The sequence below is a fragment of the Pavona decussata genome, unplaced genomic scaffold (assembly GCF_977016875.1).
Source record: "Pavona decussata unplaced genomic scaffold, jaPavDecu1.1 SCAFFOLD_115, whole genome shotgun sequence".
NCBI classification, from domain to species: Eukaryota; Metazoa; Cnidaria; class Anthozoa; order Scleractinia; family Agariciidae; genus Pavona; species Pavona decussata.
Genome location: NW_028145529.1, coordinates 830,395 through 857,500, shown reverse-complemented (window position 1 = coordinate 857,500; position 27,106 = coordinate 830,395). Strand labels below are relative to the sequence as shown.

Sequence of the window (27,106 nt, the reverse complement as noted above, 5' to 3'; positions counted from 1 at the left end):
TCTTCTCCGCCTGCAACACAAACGGGCAAGCACTTATTTGCATAATGCTCATAAACCTCGTGTGCAAACTACATAAAATTTACATGTACGTTGAATAGGACAAAACAAATATCTTTTCAAACTTTGCTCTTGTTGATGTAAAAGTCGTTAATCGTCTTGCTTTACAGAACAATGCCAAAAACGCCAGAAAGGCTTTCGTTGACGGAATATGGTGGATTACCTTGAACTGAACAGCAAGGAACGTTGTGTCTTTCGTTATTGAATAAGGCAGTGTATAAACTTTAGAGATGTTTTCTTTAGTAAATCCATAGTTTCTTATGTTATAATTTTCGTTAGTTGGGCCGGGGTAGAGGGATAATCACAGGGTGGTGTGTGGGAGGAGTACATATGACTGCTTTCCATGTTAGTAGGATAGCGCTAATTAAACTGAAGTAAAGTGTAAATGAAATATCAATGCGATATTTTACTTTAATTTTTTTGGAAGGAAAGGAGATATTACTTTCTTTGAACAAGTCTTTCATGCAGACTATCTGTAAGTTCAGGTTGAAGTAAATCATTTTTTCCTTCTATCAGTACACGGCGGTTGTTCCAAATAATTGTTTGTGAAAGTCAATACGATCTACACTCTAACACTTACTGCTCAAGTCAATTGTAAGTTCTCTCATCTGGCGAATAGGAATATTCCGAATATCTAGGTTCCCAGGAAGCAAAGGACCTGGAAGGAAAAGCTGTGTGGTTAGATCAGAGAGACGAAACCGCGTAGTATTCTGAAGGGGAAATATAAAAACAAGGAAACAAGGCAGCCTGGAGACTGATCACCTACAGTCCAGCGGGCAGACAAGGGCTACGTGTGAACAGTGAGCGTTTATCACACTTTTTTAGTTAACTTGTAACTTAACCTCATGCATTTCCGTAGTAATGAATACACAGCACTGTCTTTCTTTCTACGATTTCGTTTCCAGATTTATTAATGCAAATAATCCAGTGTGCTAAGAATATTTTTAACCTCGCGGTGAAAAACGAAAAGGGTGGATGCCTCGAGGGCCTTGCACGACTCTTTCCAGACCCACTCCGTTTCCACAACAGTTCAGACCTTTTGATCTAGTACGTCAGACCAACTCACGTAAAATTGTGGAGTGTGCTATAGTACATACATTCTCTAACAGTCGTCCAGTTTCTGTTAAGTGCCTTACCTCGGATTAAACAACCAAAATTTGAAAAGTACGTAACATAGACGAATTGAATTTTTGACCACTGCGACTAGCACAAGGATGCTTGAGGCAAGAGATAGAACACATTAGGGTAAAAAAGAAAGAAAAAAACAAGAACGAATAACCTAGACAGGTACAATGTGCATACGAGAATGTATTAAGTAATTCCAAGCTTACCAGTAGTCCCAGCTGGTGTAATTTCCCTCAAGTGTTTGACCACATCAAGCCTGTTTGAATGTTTTGCCTTCATTGCCATGCAACGGATCAATCTCTTTGTCCCAGGCTCCGGATGCTCCAAGGAGGCTTGGTTCAACGGCAGACTCTGTTCCAGGTGACGAACGACCTCTTTTGGATCACATAACGGCGTCAACAGCGACTCCAACACCTTGCCGGGCAGACTCAAGGATTTGTCTTCATTTGCTGTAAAATAGAAGATGAAGACATCTTTTGCTTAAGATCGCCTTTTTGTACTAGATAACGTTTTGCCCTGGCATAACATAACTTACTGGGCCCAGTTGTTCAAGGCCCGATTAAGCTAATCCTGGATTAACGAGAATTTTGATTCAAGTTTAATTACTGAACAATAAAGATTTTTCAAAAAGATTTCTGTCTCTCAGTTTTGACTTTGACTTTTCTTTACTATTAGCTTAAAATTAGATTTTAAAAACATTTTTAACGAGCGAGCTGAAAACCTCGGTTAACTTTTAACCGGGGATTAGCGTTAATCGGCTTTCGAACAAGTGGCCGCAGTAAAGCACATGCATGCATGGCCAGGCATGGAAAGCGTGTTTTACCTCAGATGAAAAAATAAGACTAGGTAATAACACAGTGTGATGGCGAAATAATATGACAATGGGTAGATAAGGGGTCACACTATTTTAGGTAAATTTGTAAAAAGTAAACAAACAAACCAAACCGTCAAGGAGTTCGCAGAGAAGGAAACCTTGAACTACTCCTGTCAGGTTGACAAATCATATTTCAATTGCTCAATTTTTGTCCGAACGCGGCCAACTATGCCCATGTGATACCTAAATGTCAGATAAATGTGATTTCTTCAGTGCGAAACGCCCAACTGTGAATTTTTACAAAGATTATTGGATTGATCTCTTGAAATACTAAAGAAAAAGAAATATTACCTTCAGCAGAAGGCAAAAGTCTTCCATCTTGTTCATCCTTCGCAATCTGTGATAAATAACCAAGACAACAAAATAAAGAGCTGTTTTTGTTACGTAGAAATGTAATCTCTCTACAATTATCAAAACATCCTTGGGTAATTCTATTGAGACTGATAAAATGGCCGACAATAAGTAAAAGAATCTGTAATTACGCGTTAGTTTGAGATCAGTAAAGTTTTAGTGTAACCTCAACACCGTTGCCTAAGTGAAAAATTTCAAGGAGCCCACAAGGCCAAACTGGGCCGAAAACTTAGGAGCCCAACATGTGAAGTGTTAGGTGCTGCTACAAAAAAAGCCCAGAGTATTTTCTTCGGTTCCCCAGGCTACCGGGCTCCCGTAAGGCAACAGCCTTGAACCTACAATAGGCTCTTTAGCTTCAAAAGGGATAGTTTAACCGGTGGCATCCGTAGGATACTGTATAGACACACATATATGTATACACGAGATAGAAGGTAGCGGTTATACTGCCCTTCATCATCGTCAACTCATTGAAGTGACTGAACAACAAATCGTCTGGCGTCAGTAACATCTCAATGAAAACATTCTGTTAAGACCACACTTTCACAGCAAATTTTCCAACCTTGAGGAAATACTGGAGATAACAAGACTGTTCAACCTACAAAATGTTGCGCTATTCACCGGAGAGCCGACACTGACCACATGACCGGTCCATAAACCAGCGAATACACGAATGCACGAATGCACGAATACACGAATGCACGAATGCACGAATGCTTCAAGATTAGCCAGTCTTGAACGGCAAATGATTTGACTAGTTGACGTTGTATTCTATATGTTTTGAAGGTAGCTTTTCTTTGCTTTTGAATGAGTTCACTAGTGAATATTGTACCAGTAATTCATTGCTTTTCGAAAGTTCTACTAAACTAATTATATTATTCCAGCGAACTATTCAATAAAAGTTTTAAATGAAGTGTGTTTATTTACCGGCTCATCCGGGAATGCAAACCAAGCTGCAAACTGGTTGACATGTACTTTGTTTTTCAATGCAGTAGCCGACCTTGTGCAAATGATGAAATGATTGGCACTGCGCAGCTCAGACTCGGACCAGAAGTGCATGCATTCGTCTCTCTGACAACTCTGTTTGTGGTGGGTGCGGCAATAGTTCACTACTCTTCTTTGGCAACAGACCGGGCAAATGACGCACAGTTCATACCTCATGTTCCTCAACCAACAGAACTCCTTGCGCATGCATTCAAGCATTAAACCCAGCTGTCTATACACAGCTCGAGCACAGGACACTTCAAACGCATCGGCAGAGGTGTTCAGACCTTCCGCTAATTCAGGACTGACATTTCCTCCGTGAACAACAACCTCAATGGATGAGGAATGACATAAAAAAACAACAGAGCAGTCATCGTCTCCAGAAGTGTAAAACCTGGCAAAATTTCGATACAACTGAGGGTCAACTGAGCTCCAAAATTCATCTCTGCCCCATTGAAAGAACTGCAAGATGAATCGAGGAAACAAGCCTGGAGGAACTTGCCCAGATTCAAACTTAACGAAAAGAGAAGGAATTTGTGCTGAGGTAACCAACTTGATGATGTCTTGCGGTGGATGCGACATCAACATGGACGGCACCAGGTACTGGTTGCTGCATGAGGCATCTGATGAAGGCCAAGGACACAGCAAGCTGAATTTCTCCATGATTGCAATGAGGCTTTCAGAGGTTTCTTGCTGGTCTAACAAAGGACCCCAAACATGTCGCAATAGCGTTTCTTCCAGGATTCCCGTTGTCTCAAGTTTATGCCACAGTTCTGTGAACTCTTTCTCTTGGTAGTCATAAGGCTTCACTGTAATGACTTTCTTGAACACATCAATTAACCACTGAGGGTCCAAGACAACCAATTTCTTCAATTCAGGTGTGTCATCAAAATGTATCAAAATTCTCTGATCATGCAACAAGTTAAGCAATGTCACAAACTCTTGCTCGTCATCAATTTTGCACACTTCAGATGCGATTTGTCTTGCTCGTTCAACAGAAATCCACTTATGACCCGCCTCCCGAGTGATTTGGAGCGCCTTCTCATATTTCATCCACCTGACTGGAATGACCTCTTTCATCTGCGGTAGCTCCTTAGCAACAGCAAGTACTGTTTCTCGGAGGCGTGTAACTTCCAAACACTCCGATTCAAGGCCTGATTTAGTGTTATCCACCACAAACACATCACCGTACAACTGCGCTCTGTGCGCTTTGGTCTGTAAAGAACCATAAACCTCACGAGCTAGTACAAAAGGATCCACTCCACCAAAAGGTTTATCCGCATGCGTACAGACTAGGAACACAGGAGGAAGTTTCTCTGGCAGCAACTTTGATTTTGATCTTGAATGTACAGGGTGGTTCTCATCTTGACTGGCGAGAGCAGCAATGGAACTCATCCAACAATCAAGATACTCTAGGTTAGTTTTCGTGTCAAAGCTGTCTTCAATTTGCTTGAATATCCCCTGCTTCATAACAGGTTTGGCTCTTTCGTGAGGATCTCGGCTGAGGTCGTAAACCAACAAATACATTGCTCTTGAGGTAAGAAATAGCGGATGCGTTACATAGTACACTGATTGTCCGCCAAAATCCCATAGAACGGAATAAATATCTTCTTCTTTCACTTGGTCGACTTCCTGCAGTAACTTTGTAATCAGGGTTTCTATCTCATCTGGTATCTTTGCTGAGGGGAGAGGATGAACGTTTTCGTTCTTCTCTGTAGGATGAGCAACGGTGTCGGAATCTGGAACTCTGGACAACTGAACAGATTCTGTGTCATTTCCTGACGTCTCATTTAGCACAGCTTCTTTGACATCTGAAGGAAATTCAGCTAAGACATGACTACTTGCACTAGACTCGTCTAAAGAGGCCTCATTAAACTCACTGCTAACATTGACACTTGGAGCGACTGTGTCAACCAGGGGAATGTTTTCAATCTGCACAGACTCGGCGGCCCTTTCCTCAAGAGTGCATTTGTCCTCCTTCAAATGTTCGACGACCAATCGAGCCGCATGATGCTCATAAGAAATTGCGTCCTCAGAATTTGATACTTGATCCTTCTCTCCCGCCTTCCAGACCTCAGTGGTTACTTGGAAGTACGAGGGATCAACATCTACCCCCACAGTGCTGTCTTCGTCTGGGTTGAAGGGATTCCCCCTCAGTGATTTCTTCAGGCTGGTTTTTCCAGAGCGACCCTGTCCAATCAACATAACTGGAACCCTCTTCACAGAAGTCTTTCCTTCATTAAGGGCTTTGTTGTAGGCTTCCAAGGCCAAACGGCCACGCAAGTTGATCTCTGGAGGAGCCACTGCAAAGAAAAATATTTCAAACGTTTGAGAGACAGAAAGGGAAAAATGAAAAATAATTGAGAAACTACAAAACAACAACAACAACAACAACAAAAACAAAACAAAACAAAAAAAACTAAACATAAAAACATAAAAAAAGAGTGCCATTGTATTACATTTTATGTTGAATGATCCCGAGCTGGGGAAACAGGTTAAGCTGGTGTACGCCATTGATCAAGTATGAATGTTGACGTTTTGTCAAGGAAACTGAGATTCAGCGGGACATTTAACGAAAGGGTCTTTTTGTAAACATTCATGATCACACTGCAGACCTGCACCATGCAAAAACTCTATTTTCACTGGACCCTGATCACATGCAGCTGCATTGTTTTTTAGGGTTGGGAACATTGTTCTGTTGTTCATTCTTTTGTTCTCTCGACCAACCATACAAGACATTGCAAATGGTACAGGTCGCCCTTGATCACAACCTTGTACTACAGGCGTAAGAATTGGTGGCCATCACGTGACCCACAATCAGTAACATAAGTAAACAAATAACCAAGATAAACTACGGCTACACTGGGAACAGTAGGATTGTCATTAACTTAACTTGAATTGACACGACAATAAAGCTTTTTAAAACCTAACGGTTGTTTTCCTTATACATGTACGTTTACATAAAGGAGAAGTCACAAGTCATAGTTCAAAGATGGATTCAACTGCATGTAAGTCCATCATTTTGAAAACTTGATCAAATTATAATTGCCTATTGGTTGAATAATTATGTTGGAAATACAGAAAAGCGCTCATTAAAGTGAATAATGAGAACTTTCTTTGTATAGAAACATATACAGATTTTAAACACGCCCATGTTGGCAATAGTTTCATTGTTGAGGGAAAATCACTGGTAAAATTTGGCACTGCGCACGGTGACACTAAGTGATCTTTATTTGTTTAATATACATGTATAATATTAAATCACCTCTATAAGCATAGCCATCTCCTAAAAGACGACTCTTATAAAACTCAGATACCCTGTAGGGCCAAAACATTAATATTAATATGATTCATCTGAAGACACTTTCACACCTTGTTCACGTTCTTGATCATCAACCAAATGTAGGACCTCATCCCTAAAGCAAAAGCATAAGATTTGTTTTAATAATGATGATAAGCTCTATTTGTTCAGGTAATACCAGTCAGTATCGAAAAGTCTGCGAGCTTGCAAGCTCTCTATTACAGTCAGCCGTGAGAGGATTATAGCATGAGCTGTGAGCTGAGTGAGCCGCAAAAGGATTGCTGTCTCCACCTTCATCCTCTCGCTGACCTAGGCTAAGTATTAAACAAAGCACTGTTCTCCCAAATGACCCTGATTACATGTAACTAAAACTACAAATTACAAGCTCCATATGCACAAAACTAAGAGTTACTTATAGCTACGATAGATAACAGCTTAATAATTATACCTAAAAGTAAATTTCAGGGAAAATTATTTTATTTTGAATGGTGGAGTTTAGATATGAAACTACATACACGTAGCTTAACATACATGCACAGTGGGAAATACACTTGTTAACTACAATTAAAGAAGTAAAATTAAACAGACTAATAAATCATACCCTTTAATTGTCTCTTAAATGACTTAAGGGAATCTGAAGATCTAATTCCTCATGGAAAAGAATTCCCAAGTTGAATTTTCAGGTCAGGCTCAGGGCAGTTTCCAGTTCTTCCCAGCAATTATAATTTGATGAATTACAGCTCTTTATCAGCAAAATACTACAATAATGGTGTCAAGCAAATACATGTACCTAAACATTGGTAAACAAGTTATGGTCATTTATATATAATAAGATACCATAGCAACAGCATAACCTGTTAAAAACTCCCCTAGTTTTAGCTTTAAGTGGTTACAGCTAAGAAATGACCACATTTTTGTCATGGCACTATGATCAGGATGTTCAGATAATTTTTTGCAAAGTTTTACAAAAAAATGGGGTTAGAGCCACCTTTAATAAATTTCCTTCAGGTGGCTAAAAGGTTGAGGTGGTTTTTGAATTATAACTGTAAACAAACAACAACAGAAAAAAAAAAACTACACTAAGGATAAAACCGAACCAACGCAGTATAGTTTCACTTGCTGTATTTTGACTCAAAAAATAAATGGTTAACACAAACTAATTAGTTACAGGATACTTGAAATTCAAAACAAGCCCCGCAAACTCAAACTAGTTTTGGTTTCCCTTGGGAGCTCAAGTAAGCATGGTTCTATTGAGCATGTAGTTAAATGGCCTTTAAGCTCCCACAACTCTCCTGTAGCTCAGTGGTAGAGCATCCAAACTAGTACTCAGAATATCATGGGTTTGACTTGTGTTGGGAGAACTCGGATTTTCTTTTTCTAAGTATGCCTACAGGTGTCAATGGCCGAAAAATCCATCAATCAACTACGATAAACTTATTTAACCACTTGTCAACATACTGCATGGAATCAGCTTTGTTTTGGGATTTGCCAGTTTTCTGTCTTACAGTACCGCCTGAATCCATATGCACATTGGCACGCGTGAACCGCAAGGGCAGAACGCGTGAAGGCTCGCGCGGTTCACGAGACGAAACCGTGCGGTTCACGAGACGAAACCGCGCGGTTCACGAGACGAAACCTAGGTTGGATATTTTCCGCGGTCAAAAGGACGAGGCCCAAACACAATAGCATCTTATAGCCTATTGTGAGTTTATTGTTTTCCGTTGAATAGATTTTTTTCTCAAGTAAACCGCATGAAACATGAAACGCAGCCGGTCTTTGGAATCGTCGCGTAGGAGACTAATCTTGGACTGCTTTAGGTGCATGGATTTTCACCTTCGCGTAATTGAACGTACACAAGCCGTCCATGCATTTTCTCTAACCGTTTAAATTTAAGCGGATTCCCCGTAAACAGATCCGGGAAACAGATCGAGCGCGCGATTTGCTTTCCTCCGATGAATGTTACATGACTCGCGCAACATGCGTTACCCGTAATCTAATTTAATGGTGACTTCCTCAAGTTCTTCTCGAAATGTTTCAAGTTAAATCAAAATTTAAAGGAATTCATTACCTTTAGCTAAAGAAATGTCCTTCCTCTCTTTCAAAAAAAAATTATCAATGGTTTATTATTTACGTTAATGCGATGCGCTTTATGTCAGTTTCGAAAAGTAAGCGTCATCTTGTCGGCTTTTGCACGGTGCAAGCAATGTTGTAATTTGCTTCTAATCCATGCTTTTGTGTATTTACTTATCTAAGCGGCCGAAAAAAATATTTGTGTGTACTTTTCTAGTATGAAGAAGCGGACGTTTTTACTCGGAAATTCCGACACATGAAAATCGAAAATATGCAAATCATTCGCATTGAACCTTTTCAATTGCGGCAGGCCGTACCGTCACAGCTGTTCGTTTGTAGTTTTGCTGACGATAAAGGAAATTATTACGCTTGAATACTTCACAAACGCTATTTGACGCTCGACAAACAAAAAAAAGTTTCATTCGTCATGCAAAAGAAGAAAAATATTTGTGGAAAACAAACGAAAACATTACGCATGCAAATTGCGAACGAAATTAATCGAAGCGTGACAACATAGACAACGCTTCATTCGCCATTTTCGATCAATTTGTTTGAAAAATTTCGAGTTCTGCACGGATACTTTGATAGCAGATTTACTGAGCGACAAATAATCAGTTATACGTAAAAAAGTCGAATTTTAACTTCAAAGTCCTTCGTATTGACGTACGCTTTGATCTCGAGTGACAGTAGCTTAAGCCGTGAGCGATGCATCGATGAGATCGCGAGAGGTGGCTGTGGTTTCCGTGAAAATCTCTTGGGTAAATGCGACCTGATAACTAACAATGAAACACAAACAAACAGCAAACAAAGGCAATTAAGAGCACGAAGACGCGGCCATTGAAGAACGCGTGATTCCCTAGGCTTCGTCTCGGTTTCGTCTCGTGATTCGTTCGTTCCTCTCGAGGTGGACGCAAGGGCAAAACGCGTGCACTGCCCTTGCGTCCACCTCGTGAAACCCGCGGCTGATGTACATATGGATTCAGGCGGTACTGTAGGTTGGAAATAATATCATTTTTTGTGATTCACTCTTTGTTTGCCACTCCTGGATTTTGTTGGTAAATTTCAAGATGTACACCTGTACAAACAAGGAATATAAACAATTTCTTTGTTTTTCCATATTTTTATACATAATTTATAGGGTATTATGCTAAGGAAAATGCTGCTGAAGTATGCATGTATGCAGAGTATTTTTTTAATGTGACTCTACCAGCAATTTGTGTCACGTAAGTCAAGGGATTTAAGACACAAATAGCACTCATATTGAAAATATCTAAAAGTGTCAAACTCAATTGGGAATTTCTGTGGAATCCATGAGGTGGCTCTTCTCTCCATGATTTCCAGGTCCAATTGAAATTTGAAAATGTTGGTTTTTGTGGAGGGAGGAAAACTGGAGAACTCAGAGAAAAACCCTCAGAAAAGGGACGAGAACCAACAACAAACTCAACCCACATATGACACTGAGTCCAGGAATTGAACCCAGGCCACACTGGTGGGAGGTGACTTACTCTCACCACTGCACCATCCCTGCTCCCCTGTTTATGCTTTAAATTTAGCGTTGGTTTGAAATTTTGCAAACAAGCCGCCAGTTAATTCTTATTATTTTTCCCTTGTTCAAGCCTAATAGAAAACAATTGAACCAAATATATTAAGTATTATATTAATGTAAGAAAGATATACATTAAGATTTTGATTCACCTTTATAAATGGCTGGGTATGTCTTAGTATTCTTATATGTTTGGCAGGGCTTATTAAAACGGTTAGTCTTCCATACAGGGAAGATTTCATTTAGCATTTACATGAGCTCCACAACACTGTACTTTTCTTGTTTAAAAGGCCTGTGTAAAACATGATTGAAATGACAAGGAAAACGAAAAAAACAAATGATGGTTGGAGACAAATGTGGAGAAGCAGCATGTCACAGCCAGGGTGAGAACCAGTTAAAATCTACATGTACATGTAGACCTAAAAACAGTAGAGCTGACACATTTGTGTGAAAGAGGGGGGGGGGGGGGGGGAGGGGGATACAGTACTCCAGAAAAGCCCTTGAAGGCAAGGTGTCAATGAGGAATGAAGAATTAATTTCAAGGGTTTTTCACCAGGGATCTCTCAGACTAGTAATGATTACAGTGTACCAACCCCACCTCCTTGCAAAAGTCTGTTAAAACTAAAATCTACAACAGCCATACAAATGTACACTGTACCTGCTCTCTCCACACAATGTTCCTTGCAGTTCACTTTCATCCAAAACTGTCCTCATCAATTTCTTGAATTCTGTGATAAGATTCTCATTTTTCTGTGGGTCTTCTTTTTTCCCTTCTGCTACATTGGAGATAAGATTTGCACAAAGTTCCTGCGCTAACAACAGAAGTTCTCTAATGCTTGCTAGTCGGTATGTGTGTGCAGTCATGATAACTGGAAATCTTTCACGTAAGTTTCCATGCTGGGATTGTTCTTTACACAGTGTCAAAGCCTTGTCGAGCAAAGAAACAATTTGAGATGTTATTTTGGCATACTCATTAGATGCACAAGGCCGCCTTTTGAGTCTCTCACTCATTAAAACCTTGGCAAGATAGAGATATGACTGAAGCTTACATTTAAAACCAGCACCTCGCTCCTCACGTATCAATAAAGATCTTTGATGGAACTCAACAGCATTTTTCAAGTGTCCTTTCTCATGATAAATGCATCCTAACTCGAAGCATGAGTCACTAATAAAGCTTCCCGTTATTATGTCCCCTGTGTTTTCTTCCATCTCTTTCAGTGCTCTGCTCTGTGTTTCAAAGGCTTTATCCATGATATGTTGTCTCCGGTGCACATATCCCAGCCAGTGGTAGCAAAAAGCAGTTGACATGTTTCCCTTTCCAACCATAATCTGGTTGCATTCCAGAGCTTTTTGAAATGATGTCAAAGCTTCTTGAAAGCTTTCCATGTGACAGTGCACGACACCCATCTGAAAGTGGCACTGGCCTGTAAAGGAAGGTTTGCTTGTGCTAAATCCCTGAAGAGCATTTTCCAAGGCATCCCTAGCTCCAGGATAGTTTCCTTGGGCAAAGAGGAACATGCCATAATCAAAAAAGGTTTCAAATGTCTTCTCCTTCATTCCAAGAAGATTTTGCAGTTCTAAAACAAGTTTGCACATTTCTTTGTAGAATTGTGGATTTGTATTTTGTTTGTGGTGTTCTAAGACAAGTTTCAATGAATCTGTAAACTGGATTTTTCTCTCTCTGGAAGCAGTGACATGATTAAGACAGTCAACTTTAGCAGACTCGACCATACCCTGCAATTAAACATGTAATACCGAGAATATCATTAATCACAAGGTATTGAAAAAGATTCATGTAACACACAAGGGGACTAATTGAATGGACTTGCTGAATGGACTACGTGTCAGTAGTACCCTGTAACTGTTTATGTTGTAGGTTAAAATGAATCTAGGTTAAAATGATTTCAACCAACGCTGATTTGTATAATTTTCCTTTGTTAAGGTTGGTAATTTACATCTGAAACAAAGGAAAATACAAATCAACCTAGGTTGAAATCATTTTAACCTGGGATTCATTTTAACCTACAACATTTACACCATGGAACAAGTCACCGCTTGCATTTAGCAAAATTTAGGGCATGTTATTAAAAAGAATATACACAGAAACATAGATATGAAAAAGAAGCGGTCCCAAACAATGAAACCAAATTTCCTAAATTAATCGCAAAACATTGAAATGAGTCAGCTCAATAAAACCACATATTGTTCATCTACAAGATAACTCAGTCAAATATTTCCAAGTCAAATATTGCTGATAATTACTGAACCAAAAATGCCATCTATTCAATCAAGACATTTACTACAGACACACACAAGACTTACATGTACATGTATATTCTCCAGGCCAACTGGAAGATTGTAAAAGACCCAATTTTGAAATAGGTCAGATTTACAGTAGACGATCATGTGACAAAAACCAGAAATCAGTGTTTGAGGCTTTAATTTAATTTAATGCTACTTAATGATTTGTTTATTTTCATTTTGTTTCAGGGACTTGCCCATAAACAGTTAAAGGAAGGCTGATGAAACATAATTTGAGGATTTAACGAGGAGAGAAGTCCTGGGGACTTGTCCAAAAAATTCAAATCAGTTTGAATTCAAATTAATAGAAGCAGGACTAGATTTTTTGATGAAAATGGCTTGCTCACATGAAGGGATGTAGGGATTTTTTTAATAGTCCCATCGTTTGCACTGATCTCAGAGAATTCAACTCTCCCTCAACAGTTTACAAAAGCCCACTGGACTTTGTGAGATGTACAATTTGGTGGACTTGAAAACACCATAGATAATTACCAGAGTAATAAGCCTGGACTAACTGTAATACAATTTAGAGTGAAACTGCACTCTAAATATGTATTACAGTTAGTCCAGTGAGTATGATATAAATAACTAAATGTACGTATCAAACTTCTTGCACAACGATTGGCTCATAACCATTGCCTATTAGCGTCCAGACAATGATTATATGTACACTGTATGATACCAACATGTAAATCAAAGCAAGGTAAACGTATGGAAAAATAAAACCAATCGCAACTTTACAAGATTTGCAGCTGCCAGATTTGTAATTCATTGATGTCAAAAATAAAGCCATTCACTACTTTACAAGATTTATGGTTGATTGATGGCTCTCACTCACTCTGTCACATGCCCTTTTCTCAATGCCAATACCTGTTGTATTTTTGCAATGTTCTTGTAAAAAAACAAACAAACAAACAAACAAAAAAAACAATGGCAGTTTTCTATGGTCTATGTGAGTTCTTTTAAACATAAAATTACGCCCATTAAATGTTTATAATTTGTTGGTGAAACCACTCCCCAAATTGGACATTTCTTGATGTCATTATCTGGTCTATTGGAGTAAACTTATATGTTATGGTTTAAGTTTGTTTTGGTTTAAGAATTTTCAAACCAGTTTAATTTTTATTTTCCTTTGTGTCACATTCACTACTGGGACCGTACATAGCGCGGGGGCAGAGGGGGCAGCTGCCCCCGCCAGGAAAACTCAATTTGTTTCTAACATCACACTGATCACAAGAAAATCGACTAATTGAGTGAAAAAATATTCCTTCAATGTGAATTCCAGATAATCATTTTGGAAAATCTTTTGAGGCAAAAGCCAGTACCGGTTTTCTTATGAAAATATTTGATTTTGTTAGTTTGTGCTGCCTATGGTTTGGAATTTGGTGTGTAAATCAAGACTGACAAGCCTACGCCACTTTCTGACGCGTACTTTAGCCAATTTTAAATCTAGCTTATACAAGTATGTTTTTTTTATCAGAGATAAATTGGTTTTGAAAGCTTGCGCTGCTTGCAAGTATTTGTGGCGGGGTTTGGATTTAACCATCATATGTTCATCATCCGACAGGTCATTTGCGCCTAATGATTTTTGAGTTTCCTCTTTTGAATTCTCTTCATTTTGAATATGACATCTTATTCCGTGTGTTTAACAACGGTGTTTTAATATGCCACATAGGGCATTTCAGCTAGGTTTGGCTTGGCTCTTTTAAGTGCTTGATAGTTTTAACTTCCTTTCTTGTTGAGATTTGTGTAATCTTAGGACAGAAATTAATCATTGCTTGTATCATGCAATGAGTTTCATTCTGTAATTGTTGCAATGCTGGGCCCGATTATTAGTGTTTGTCACAAGGAGTTGTGTTTTGTGGCACGGCTATTTGGTGTTTTGGTTCTCTAGTAATCGTTGTAGTGTGTTATAGAGCTATGGAATGTGTCACAGTAATACTGAAAAGGCTTGAATTGTATTTAAATAACGGCTGTGTTTTTGCAAATGCTTCACTCCACTGATATAGTGCGTTTGAATTGTGGAAGCTCAGTGATTTTCTCCCTTTGTTTACAGCAGTGCATCGACTGTGTTTTAAAATGAGAGACAATATTTGCTTCAAGTTAAACAAGATGTTAACCCCATATAAAGTCATGACAGTCAATTAAAAACAAAAAGCATCAGTGTGTTTTTTTTTCTCTGAACGTCGTAGAGGCAACTTTCTTTGTAGGAGTGAAAACAAAATTAATGTCCAACTAGAAACCCTGTCTGCATACGGTAGACCCCTGTGAGGGGTGTGCGGAGTTTGCCCCCACAGACAAAAAATCCTAGGTACGGCCCTGACTACCATATTAAATCCAAGACAAGGGGAAATAAAAATCAAACTGGTTTGAAAATTCTTAAACCAAAAAAATTTTGAACCACAACATACACACCATAGAAAAGTGCCGTCGATTTGTTAAAATATTAAAAGGCTAAATTTAATAATCAGTGACTTCGTTCCCTTACCAGACCTCCGTTTGTTTTCAACCAAGATCTAAGATTGTCATCTAAATGTTTAGCTACTGATTTCACTATTGCCTCCACTGCTTGCAAGCCCAAGCCATCCTTTTGCTCACAATATGCAGCAAACGTAGCCCCAAAGGCTAAGAATGCACCGACTGTGCCAATGTTCTGCTTTTCTATGAAGATGATGTCTCCCATTTCAGTAACCAATGATGGAAGCCTATCAAGTGATACACGGAAACTCTTTTCATAGCCTTCATCGGAAAATAATTCAGCATGCTTTTGAATGACATGATCAGCTGCAGCGGTACTGAGAACTGCTTTGAATTTGCGATTAAATTCTGAGGTTACTTCATCACCAAGAAACTTGATTGCTACAGAAGCAAATTCTCGAGGGTAAATGGCTTCCCCGTGAACAAACGTAAGCTTATGAATTACGGAGTTAAAATGGCGCTGTAAAATCTTGTGAAAAGTAAAGCTTCTTATTATGTCACAGAGAATCGGATAAAATTCAGTTTGTGACATTCTGTTTTCCGATTAGAAGGAAAATTTGGAAATTTTCTCTGCCGCCATTTTGCTTGTCTCTGCAAGGTCGGTTCGATATCCATCAAAATATCGATACTCGAGAGAAATATCGGTTGGTGGGATACCTTCCGATACTGGCCAGTCACAACAACATTTCACTGTTTTCTTGTACTTCGATCAGCACATTTGCATGTTGTTGGCGTTTCTTCAGTCATTGAATAGTAGTTACGATTGACACTATAATGCCTTGAAAGAAAACCGTTAACTTTTTAATAGAATTCTTATTTTTTTTTGGTACAAGTACATGTAGCATCTTAAGATTTTCAATCAGTTAGTCCCGTTTATATGGGGAAAAGTTATCCCGGGTAGAAGGGTCATTCGCCTGGCTCGCCTACCCGAGCTACCCTGGACGAGCCAACTTTTCCTACATTTCCTTACAAAACTTGGCGAACCGTTTACATGAGACTGAAACAAAAAGTTGGCTCGGTTAGAAGGGTGACCCGCCTTGCCAGGTCACCCTCCTAGCCGGGCCAACTTTTCCCCATATAAACACCTAGCCGGGTCAACTCTAGACTTGCTACAAGTCGACCTCGCGAGTTAGGCGAGCAGAACGAGCTTTTTCAACCTCGCGAGTTTGGCGAGCATGTGCAAGCGCTGTTAGCTCAGGTAAAGGGGTCAACTTTTTTCTCATATAAACGCTCGCTGAAGTTGACTCGGCTGGGAGGGTGACCCTCTTTCTCGAGACAACTTTTCCATATAAACGGGACCTAACTAGAGAGTAATCTTACTGTGGAAATCCAGTTTCGCCCAAATATCATCCATTTAAGTAATCCATTCCCTCCACCCACTCAAGAAGCCTGGGAAGTTAAATAAGTAAAAGATGATCTTCCTACAAAGAAGACCTTAGCTTATATCGTAGAGTTTCCTTTATCGAGCTCGGAATTTTTTCTTGGGGAGGCAAAACAGCGCTTGGCAGAGTGAAGGCTGCTCAACTTACCTGGCTAAAAATGAGAGACGAAGAACTTTGACGGAAAGTCTACTTTCAAATCTACACGTAACATTTTACATTAGGGGCTTTTGAAGCTCAGAGAAACGGCTGAAAGACGCGTCTGAGAGTCTTTCAGCCTGATTTGTTATCGCCATTGCGATAGGCTAATTAATTGAATTATAGGAACAACCAAAGGACCAACATGACTGTGCCTCGCGGTATTCAATCGATAGAAATCGATGATCGGAGGAGCTGATCGATTCAATCCATAGAGTGAGTTAGTTTATACCACACATATAGTCACACATAAAACAATCATTGATTGGTTGTTATTGATTGGCAAAACAGTATACCTGAACCCGGGGGGGGGGAGGGGGGGCGTACTCTCAAAAAAATTGGATAGGGGCGTCCGGCCCGCTTCCCAAAGTCTGCGATTTTCCGTACCCTATTTATGACGTGACCAAAAATTTGATACCCTATTTATGACCTGATAGTGTCTAGTCAACTTCAATTCAAAAACCTCTGGAGCTCAGGACGTGACCGGAGCGCGTGACAAGCCGTTGCGGAACGTACACAGTTGCCGTAAACATCATGATGAAGAAGTAGCTTCTTCAAAACAACAACAACAACAACAAAAGAATTCAAAAGAATTCAAAACCAGAGTGAAAAAAACGATACCCTATTTATTACCAAAATGGCGGGAAAATGGCTAAAACCGATACCCTATTTATGACCAAGGCGGCCGAAAAATCATACCCTTTGGCGCCGCACATACCTATATAGCCCTAATCTCGTACCCAGATCTCCCACGGTCAGGCGGAGGGGAGATCTCACATTTCGACATTCCCGAACCGACGACTGAGATCGGGGTACGAGATTAATATAGCCCATATAAGGGAGTACCCCACCGGGACCAGAACTCAGTTCTCTCTAAGCAAAGTATATACCTTGTTACATACGCGCAGGATGTAATAGTCGAGATTGTGTGGGACAGCGTTGATTCAATGAATGAACCATGAACGAACGAACGAACGAACGAACGGACGGACTGACCTTGGGACGCGTATCTGGCATCCCCGCAGATTTTGAAGCGGTGGATGACATCATCACCAACTTGCCAAAGGAGAGAGAGCCTGGGATCGATATCGTCGAATGCACTCTTTAATCTTTGGTTATTATAAGTTTTTAATTACGCCTCCTCGCCGAAAGCAATTTTCTCGCGCGTTCTCGAGGTTCGCTATCTCTATCCCTAAAAACGATTGCTCGTAGTGTAACTTTCATTTTAGTTCCCTTGAAAAACCATATTGTGGTTAGCGTTTCTCATGAACAATCACAATCTCGTACCAAGAGTCCTCTGCCTCTTTGGCCAGCGGTTGGTCGTCAAGAGAGACTCTGGATTATCCGAAAAATTAAATTATTACCCTGTGAGGTTCCCAAGTGGGCAGGTATAGGGCGAAGACAAAAACCGAGCTTGCAGTGGGGAGAGGAGGGGGGGGGGGGGGGGGAAGAAAGATACCCTTTATCCCCATACCCCTATACCGCGCTCCATACCCATACCCCCATACCCCCATACCGCGCTCTGCTCGCCCGGCTCGACAATTTTTCTTTTTTCTTCTTCTTTTCTTCTTTTTTCTCCCACTTGGGAGCCCTTTCACAGGCTTAAAATTATTGGCTACTCCGTAACAGCTTCCATTGTTTTACCGTACAAATCCTGCGTTAATAAACTTCCAGTTCCTCAGAGTCTCTCCTGGCGACCAACTACTGGCCAACGAGCCTGATGAGGCTGGAACAGGTTGGAGGTTGAAACAATCGACGGAACAATCAAATAACCAATGGCCTCCCTTGCAGACACTCTTTTGGCTCGTCACGGGGAGGAAGGATTGCGTGACGAGCTAAAAGAGCGCCTGCGAGCCGAGGACAAAATAACCAATGGGTTGAGAAAAGATAACATCGGCCTAAGGGAGGTGACGTCATCGGGTTATTCTTCGGAGCAGCCACGAACCGAGATCCGATTATACCGTAGCCCGCGAATACAGCCGCCTCTCCCCGATGGGCGGTTAACGCCCATCTGGGCCGGGAGCGATGATTCGCAGGCTAATTATACCGGAAATTGACCTGCATTCACTCTCTTTCAGTAGTAATGGCGGACGACGTCGGGGAAATAAAGACTTCGAACTTTTGTTAGGATTCGTTATGGTAGAATACAGAGTTCTTTCTACTTTCGTTTCTCGGCGTCTGAACACTGACCTCAAGGATTTTACGTTCGATTTGTGGAAGAAACGTGGAACTATGAAAACAGTCAAGATTTGCTCAGGTAACATCGGCCTACGGGAGGTTAACATCGACCTAAAGGAGGTTAACATCGGCCTACGGGAGGTTAACATCGACCTAAGGGAGGTACGTTTTATAGCACCACGTTTGTATCGTATGTGTTATACTGGCACAATCGTACACATGGAAAGCTTATTTGCAAGCATTAAAACTTACAATCTTGCAGGAGCTTTTCTAATCATTGACCTGAGTGTCATTTCATTTATTGCCATTACTCATACCATCCACCTACAGGAGGTTAACATCTACCTAAGGGAGGTACAGTGGCTCACAGTGTACATTTTATAACTTATGTATTATAAAAGTCAATTCATAGGCATAGAAGCTTACTCTCTAGCAGGGAAACTTGGGATCATAAGGAGCTTTTCTATCATTGACTTGAAATTTTCATAATTTTCATTTTTACCAACTCATAACATCTGCCTATAGGAGGTAAACATCTACCTAAGGGAGGTTATGGTATCATAATAAGGAAGGATGGACTTGAAGAAAGCTTACGAATCTTAAGGGGCTTTTGCATTTCGTGTGCATGCCGTTTTAGAATAAATTTATTTATAAAGAATTATTATTATTATTATTATTATTTGAAAAGCCTTTTAATCTCACTAGAATGAGATTAATGAGAGTTTTCTCATTTTTTTATTTACACTCATAACATGGAATATAATATATTATTATCAATATTATTTTTTGGCAACACACTGACCTATGCTGGGCCATTTATATTCATCTAGTGAAACAATTTTACAGCCATAAAGATTTGCTGTGAGAGGTGTTATGGGTTTAAATAGAAAAAATGCAGGTGCATTAAAATAGCATAATAGCTGTTATGATGATTAAAGGCAATTGTTTTCTTGTTGTTGTCGTTTTTTCTTGGCTGACCCCATCAACCTGTAATTTCCACATTAAATTTTGCTAGAAGTGACTGTTTATGACTGTTGAAATGATAGATCATTTTTAAAAATATAACCCATAATATGTCAGAATTTATTTTAATTTAATTTGTGATCACTTACAAGAGGTTTGACTTTTTGACTGCTTACTACAGTACATTAACAATATTGGTTTTATTTTATTTCTTTTTAGAATGCAATACTTAAACTGTGCAGACCGCTGAAGAAACTGCTACTTCAAAGACAGCTATGACTCATCAATTCCTCAAAAGACATTGTGTACAACAGATGTTGTTGAACTGTTATTGTCAAGCTTGACCTCTCGTCATGTGGCAAAATTATGTAAAATTTGATATTCAAGTTTGTAGGGTTAATTGACGGAGGATCTCCCATATAATGATGGATTGGATGCAAATGGTCATAATTTTGTTCCTCTCTGGCAGGAAATTGTGTAGATTGGTATATATGTACCACTTAGAGTGCAAAGATACAAAATGACCAACATTTTTAAGTAATGTTTAATTGGAAGAAAGATTCTTAGTCCTTTCTAGAACTTAAGGGCGGTGCCTACTATTGTTACTGCGCATACGTTCTGTGCATCTGGAGATACTCGGGTTTCCTATGGGTGGTGCCTAATATTACAGGGATATTTTTGCGCACTTTAAAACTATGCGGAGAAAGCAGAACTTAGCAAGTGATTTTGGTATCCAAAAAGAAAATTGGGGGAAAATCATGCATTTTTCAGAGATAATAAAGCTTCAATTTGGAATAAAGCGCCATACATTGCTTTGTATTTTGCTGCTTTTTAGAATAATATTGTTGCTTGGTTATCTCTAAAAAATGCGTGGTTACCCCCAATTTCCTTAAATTTGGCTTTCAATACCCGCTACCAAGATCTGCTTTTCCCGCATAGTGATAAACCGTGCAAAAATACTTCGCTATTAGTAGGCACCGTCCTTAAGCAGTTGTGAAAAGAAATCCCAAAAAAATAACTGAGGGTCTTTCTTCTACTTAATCTTTCACCTGATATTGAAATGTATCTTTCAAATAATAATTAAATTATTATATCCGTATTCAATTACAGTTATGGTTGCTAACCTTTATGGCTATTGAGTCAAAAAGATATGACATAAAGAGCTATTATTTTGTAAGTCAACAAATCTGTACCTCAAGTAAAGGTCAAAATGAAATTGAGCCATGCCATGAACCTTTGAGTGTGCTTTTCAAAAGATCCAAATGACCTCCCCTAAATGTTTTCATTTTCATGTTTTAAGCTCATGACGTGTCATTTGTTATCAAGTAAGCTCTATGCTTCTAAATATGGGTGGAACTTTGTCATGAGTTGGAGAACAAGTCAAATTTGAATAAAAAATAAATGCCTTCCCCCCCTCCCACATGGCATTTGACCATGTACCATGCCTGGGAAGAAGGGAATTAAATTTGGCTGGGGTAGAGAAATTGAACTGAATTTACACTGTACCTTTGGCATTGGAGAATTTGGACTTTTTTTTTCTTCTTTTATTTGAATACAATAATTATTGAACAACTGAGACAATATAATATATAATGCTCTTTATTCATAATGATAGTACAAGAGAGTGCATGGTAATAAGTAATACCTGTAAATCGATATTGAGATGCCGAAGCCGGGGGCTTATATGGCACAATTCATACAGGAGATTGGTCAAAATGGTGGAATTGTTATCACTTGGTAAAAATAAAATGAAATTCAAGTCAATGATAAAAAAGCTCCTTATGATCCCAAGTTTCCCTGCTGAAGAGTAAGCTTCTATGCGTATGAATTGAGTACACAATGTCTTTTGTGGAATTAATGAGTCATAGGTGTCTTTGAAGTAGCTGTTTCTTCAGCGGTCTGTGCAGTTTAAGTATTGCATTCTGAAAAGAAATAAAATAAAACCAATATTGTTAATGTACTGTAGTAAGCAATGAGAGAGTAATGTACAATCGTCTTTTAAGGTTTCTTAATAATCATAACATTCTCTCTGACAATCAGTATGGTTTTCGCAAGCATCACTCCACGGCTAGCGCTTATGCTCTTACTTGTTTATATGACAAAATCTCTTCCGCCATTGACAATAAGGAATGCACAGTTGGTATTTTTATAGACTTGTCCAAGGCCTTTGACACCGTTGATCATAACATTTTGATTTCAAAATTAGAGCATTATGGTGTTCGTGACACTTCACTTAGAGGGTTCGAAAGCTATCTAAGCAATAGACAACAATATGTGGAATTTAATGGTGTCAGTTCGGAGTCTTGCGAAATTAAGTGCGGGGTGCCTCAGGGTTCTATACTAGGTCCCCTACTCTTTCTACTCTATATAAATGATCTGTGTAACGTGTCAAAGGTCGTGGATTTTATTCTTTATGCAGATGATACAAACATATTTTTCTCCCACAAAGATTTTAACTTGCTTCTTGGAATCTTGAATTCTGAAATGCTTAAATTAACTCAATGGTGTCGAGCAAACAAGCTGTCCATTAACTTTAAAAAATCAAATTTTATGGTTTTTAGACCACCCCAAAGGACGAAAATACTTGATATATCTATTCAAATTGACAACAATGCAATTGAACGTGTGAAAGAGACAGTATTTTTAGGTGTTATCCTCAATGAGCATTTCTCATGGAAGCCTCACATTCTTAGTGTTTCTGGAAAAATATCAAAATCAATAGGTATTATTTATAAGTCTAGTTTTTGCCTTCCCAAAACCTCCTTACGCTCCTTGTACTATAGTCTAGTTTACCCTTACTTAATTTATTGTGTTTCTGTGTGGGGATCGACATATCAGTCTAATTTAAATCGGATTATTGTTCTGCAAAAGAAGATAATCAGAATAATATCTAAAGTTTCTTTTGATGCTCATACTGGTGTTCTTTTTAAAGAACAGGAGATTTTAAAATTCTCTGACATTTATTTATACCAAATAGGTAAATTTATGTATCTTTTTAAAAGAAGCTTACTTCCAAATTATTTTCGCGATATGTTTACTCTTGCAAGCCAGATACATTCTTATAATACAAGAAATTCCAACCTTTTCTATAAATAGGATAGAATAGGAATTTCAGTGGAATCCACGGGGTGGCTCTTCCATCCACTGTTTCCAGGTCGAATTGGAATTTGGAAATGTTGGTTTTTGTGGAGGGAGGAAAACCGGAGTACCCGGAGAAAAACCCTCGGAGAAGGGACGAGAACCAACAACAAACTCAACCCACCTATGACGCCGAGACCGGGAATCGAACCCGGGCCACATTGGTGGGAGGCGAGTGTTCTCACCACTGCGCCATCCCTGCTCCCACATATACCTTATACCTTCTATATACCTTATTGTCAAACTAATCTTCGAAAATTCTCAATTCGGTTTCAAGTCCTACGCTTTTCAACTCGCTTAGTCGTGAAATTCAAAACAGTGAAAGTATCAGTTTGGCAAAAGACTTCGAAAATTCCTTCTTTCTAAGTTAAATTGACTCTTTGTTGAGCTACACACCTTTTTCTTTTTTTCTTTTTTTTTTCTTCTTTTAAAAAAAAATTAATTGGAATTTTCATTCAGTACCATTAACTTCTATGGTTTATCCTATAGTTCCAGGACGCCTATAGTTAATAAGCCCCAGGCTTCTATATAGGCTTCCTGGCCTGAAACACATTTCATCTTGTAAATAGTTTAGTAGGAATATTGTGTATCATCTTAAATGTATTTATGTTGTATTTTTTGGTTAATGGCAAATAAAAAATGAAGCAGTCAAACAGTCAAACCTCTTGTAAGTCAGATCACAAATTAAATTAAAATAAATTCTGACATATTAAGGGTTATATTTTTTAAAAATGATCTGTCATTTCTACAGTCATAAACAGTCACTTCTAGCAAAATTTAATGTGGAAATTACAGGTTGATGGGGTCAACCAAGAAAAAAATGACAACAACAACAAGAGAACAATTGCCTTTTACTGTATTCCATGTTATGAGTTTAAAAAAAAAAAATGAGAAAACTCTCATTTATCTCATTCTTATTTCATGAATCACACATTTTCTTTTGTTATTCAACATCCTTTATTTAACTTACATACTTCATGAATATTAAACTAACTGAAACGAGGGATTTATACAGATAAATTCCTCATTTACATTAGCAGTACTGCGAGAAACGCACACATCAGGTTGCTTCTATTGTTCTCCGTTTCTCACCTAAGTGTGACGGTACTAATTAGCCGGCGTTTGTCCCCTTGAATAAAGGAATAATTTCATGAAATAAGTCAGATAAATACCTCGAACGTCGGTATTAATCCATATATGTATATATGGATAATACATATATAATATATGTATTAATCCATGTATATGGATTAATACCTCCGTTCTCGGTATTTATCTCTTACTAGTGAGATTAAAAGGCTTTTCAAATAATAATAATAATAATAATATTTATTATTATTATTATTATTATTATTATTATTTATAAATAAATTTATTCTAAAATGGCATGTACAAGAAATGCAAAAGCCCCTTAAGATTCGTAAGCTTTCTTCAAGTCCATCCCTCCTTATTATGATACCATAACCTCCCTTAGGTAGATGTTTACCTCCTATAGGCAGATGTTATGAGTTGGTAAAAATGAAAATTATGAAATTCAAGTCAATGATAGAAAAGCTGCTTATGATCCCAAGTTTCCCTGCTAGAGAGTAAGCTTCTATGCCTATGAATTGACTTTTATAATACATAAGTTATAAAATGTACACTGTGAGCCACTGTACCTCCCTTAGGTAGATGTTAACCTCCTGTAGGTGGATGTTATGAGTAATGGCAATAAATGAAATGACACTCAGGTCAATGATTAGAAAAGCTCCTGCAAGATTGTAAGTTTTAATGCTTGCAAATAAGCTTTCCATGTGTACGATTGTGCCAGTATAACACATACGATACAAACGTGGTGCTATAAAACGTACCTCCCTTAGGTCGATGTTAACCTCCCGTAGGCCGATGTTAACCTCCTTTAGGTCGATGTTAACCTCCCGTAGGCCGATGTTACCTGAGCAAATCTTGACTGTTTTCATAGTTCCACGTTTCTTCCACAAATCGAACGTAAAATCCTTGAGGTCAGTGTTCAGACGCCGAGAAACGAAAGTAGAAAGAACTCTGTATTCTACCATAACGAATCCTAACAAACGTTCGAAGTCTTTATTTCCCCGACGTCGTCCGCCATTACTACTGAAAGAGAGTGAATGCAGGTCAATTTCCGGTATAATCGGATCTCGGTTCGTGGCTGCTCCGAAGAATAACCCGATGACGTCACCTCCCTTAGGCCGATGTTATCTTTTCTCAACCTAACCAATGAAATCGGTGACGACTGGCCGCATGGCATCATGGTTATTCCTTTAGTTGGTCACATTTCCATCAAAGGTGCTTCGTGTGGTTACTCACTAAAATCAGCTCTGCTGTTGTTCTGAGTCATGTCATTGCCACCAGGAGTCCCTCTGGGAACGTTGATCGGAAGTGGAAGTTATGGAAGCGTTTATGAAACTTGGTGGAACGGTAAACCCGCTGCGGCGAGGGTATTTCATGAAGCGTTATTCGAAGTCGACTCCGTGTCCAAACTTTTCACAGAAGAACTTTCAAGACTTTACAGAGTGCTAAAACGACTCAAGCATAAGAATGTTGTTCAAGTGTTGGACCTCATCATTTATGATTCTTCGCCTCCAGTGCTTCTCACCGAGCTTTTGGATTGCGACCTAAGAACGTTTATTATCAGACACATTCCAAACAGGATTCCATTTCCCGACACAGTGTCTACCATGTTAGATGTAGCCGAGGGTCTCGATTATCTTCACCACCAATGCAACCCCCTCATCATTCATCGAGATATAAGCAGTACAAATATTCTCTTGTCCAAACAAAAGCAAGCTAAGATCAATGACTTTGGCGTTGCTACCTATGAAGGGAAAACCATATTTACTACACCGGTTCCCGGAACTCCAGCTTACGCTGCGCCGGAGACGTACCCAGTGGATGGAGGCCAAATCGAATATGGCGCCAAGATCGATATTTTTTCCTTTGGGGTAGTGTTGATGGAGGTTATAAATGGAATTCCTCCGCAGCTGGCATCGTATCCATTTGAACGCGGTTTGTATTACAGGATCCTGTTCTGAAAAATTTGCCATTTAAGCGTACTTTCCAGTAGTCGTATGACAAACGTAACACTGACAAACAGGAACCAATTAGGAAACCAGCTACAGATTTCTCTTGTCGCCTAATTTCAGAAATTTCATAACCTTCACCACTTTAACTGTATTTCTTAAATAAATCCAGTCAGGTACCACAATTAAATACGATAAAGGTTTCCTCTATCTTGTTTGAATGTTTGAGCCAAAGTAGACAGGCTGTAAATTTGAACATTTGTACAACGTTTGCAGACAATTGTTTTGATCTCCACTGAGATCACGTACTCAACTTGTGTGCATTTGTGAACTCAAATAAATAGCTGACTTGTCAAGAACACCAGAAGAAAAAATAAGTAAGCTCGCGAGGCAGCCTCTTTAAAGAAGTGTGCTGTCTGAATAAATTAAATTCGAATAATTTAGCACAGTCACGCCGTGATTCGTTGGGACATTAGTACAGAGGAAGGTGCATTACTCATCAATACAGAGTGCTTTGCATTTTAAAATACTCGGGCAAGAAGGGAAAATGAATCGAAATACATTGATGGTTACCTTTTAAAATTTCCTGCTACATCAATAAATTCATTTACATACACTATTCGGAGGCAAAATTGAAATGAAATAATTTACATTATGCTTCTCATTATGCCATCGAAATCAGTGGATTGTTTTGGTTGGCGTTTTCAATAAATAAGCAGACATTTATACACCCACAACCTACAGTAGGCTTAGAAACTGTCATTAACCGCATGGAACGCTCGATGGAAACACTTCAGCCAATATAATGCCCAATATATTGAAAACAGGAAGTTTGAGGCTGATCTAGTGCAGTTATTGCTGTTAAAATAGCAATACAATAAGGGGAAATAGACTTGTTGATCCTAAATCTCGCGACGGCATGAAAGCAGCAGAATTTTTTTTCTGGGCCAAAGCACAAGGACCAAAAGACTCGCGAGTTTCAAGAGGATCAAGCGATTGTCACGTTTGGCCTTAATTCATGCGTGAATTGTCACGCCATGTGTCTTTGAGTCAATCGCAAGCTGCCGTAAAACAATGTATTAATTTTGCTACCCAGAAAAGTGCTAATATCTTCATGCGCGCCAGTCTTTT

General features: G+C 39.0%; 2 protein-coding genes and 2 long non-coding RNA genes across 14 annotated transcripts in view; 2 read left to right on the top strand and 2 right to left on the bottom strand.

The window, feature by feature from the left end:
• The window catches only part of LOC146469909 (uncharacterized), a 16,847-nt gene extending 1,140 nt beyond the window's left edge, over positions 1-15,707 (bottom strand). Inside the window, exons 1-8 of one of the 2 annotated variants that reach the window (XM_085122751.1) lie at positions 15,092-15,700; positions 10,961-12,036; positions 6,761-6,804; positions 3,332-5,691; positions 2,348-2,393; positions 1,389-1,631; positions 638-715; positions 1-10 (exon numbers count right to left, since the gene is read on the bottom strand). The exon at positions 1-10 is cut by the window's left edge and continues 1,140 nt beyond it. In XM_085122751.1, coding sequence (XP_084978877.1) covers positions 1-10; positions 638-715; positions 1,389-1,631; positions 2,348-2,393; positions 3,332-5,691; positions 6,761-6,804; positions 10,961-12,036; positions 15,092-15,613 — 4,379 coding nt within the window. In that variant the 5' untranslated portion in view covers positions 15,614-15,700. Of the gene's footprint in view, positions 11-637; positions 716-1,388; positions 1,632-2,347; positions 2,394-3,331; positions 5,692-6,760; positions 6,805-10,960; positions 12,037-15,091 lie in introns of those variants that run through there. The other variant, XM_085122752.1, reaches the window with a different exon arrangement.
• Positions 15,708-18,733: 3,026 nt separating this feature from the next.
• LOC146469908 (uncharacterized) lies at positions 18,734-21,019 on the top strand. The gene is made up of 2 exons (XR_014867137.1): positions 18,734-18,998; positions 20,019-21,019. It is a non-coding gene; the product is annotated as an uncharacterized LOC146469908 (long non-coding RNA).
• A 502-nt stretch (positions 21,020-21,521) lies between these two features.
• Positions 21,522-25,111, bottom strand: LOC146469907 (uncharacterized). The gene is made up of 2 exons (XR_014867136.1): positions 24,788-25,111; positions 21,522-21,721 (listed from the first exon to the last, which is right to left on the bottom strand). It is a non-coding gene; the product is annotated as an uncharacterized LOC146469907 (long non-coding RNA).
• A 97-nt stretch (positions 25,112-25,208) lies between these two features.
• The window catches only part of LOC146469906 (uncharacterized), a 46,188-nt gene continuing 44,290 nt past the window's right edge, over positions 25,209-27,106 (top strand). For 5 of the 10 annotated variants that reach the window (XM_085122745.1, XM_085122741.1, XM_085122743.1 and 2 more), the window contains exon 1: positions 25,215-25,961. In XM_085122745.1, the coding sequence (XP_084978871.1) occupies positions 25,292-25,961 (670 nt within the window). In that variant the 5' untranslated portion in view covers positions 25,215-25,291. Of the gene's footprint in view, positions 25,962-27,106 lie in introns of all 10 variants that reach the window. The other 5 variants (XM_085122744.1, XM_085122746.1, XM_085122750.1 and 2 more) reach the window with 4 other exon arrangements.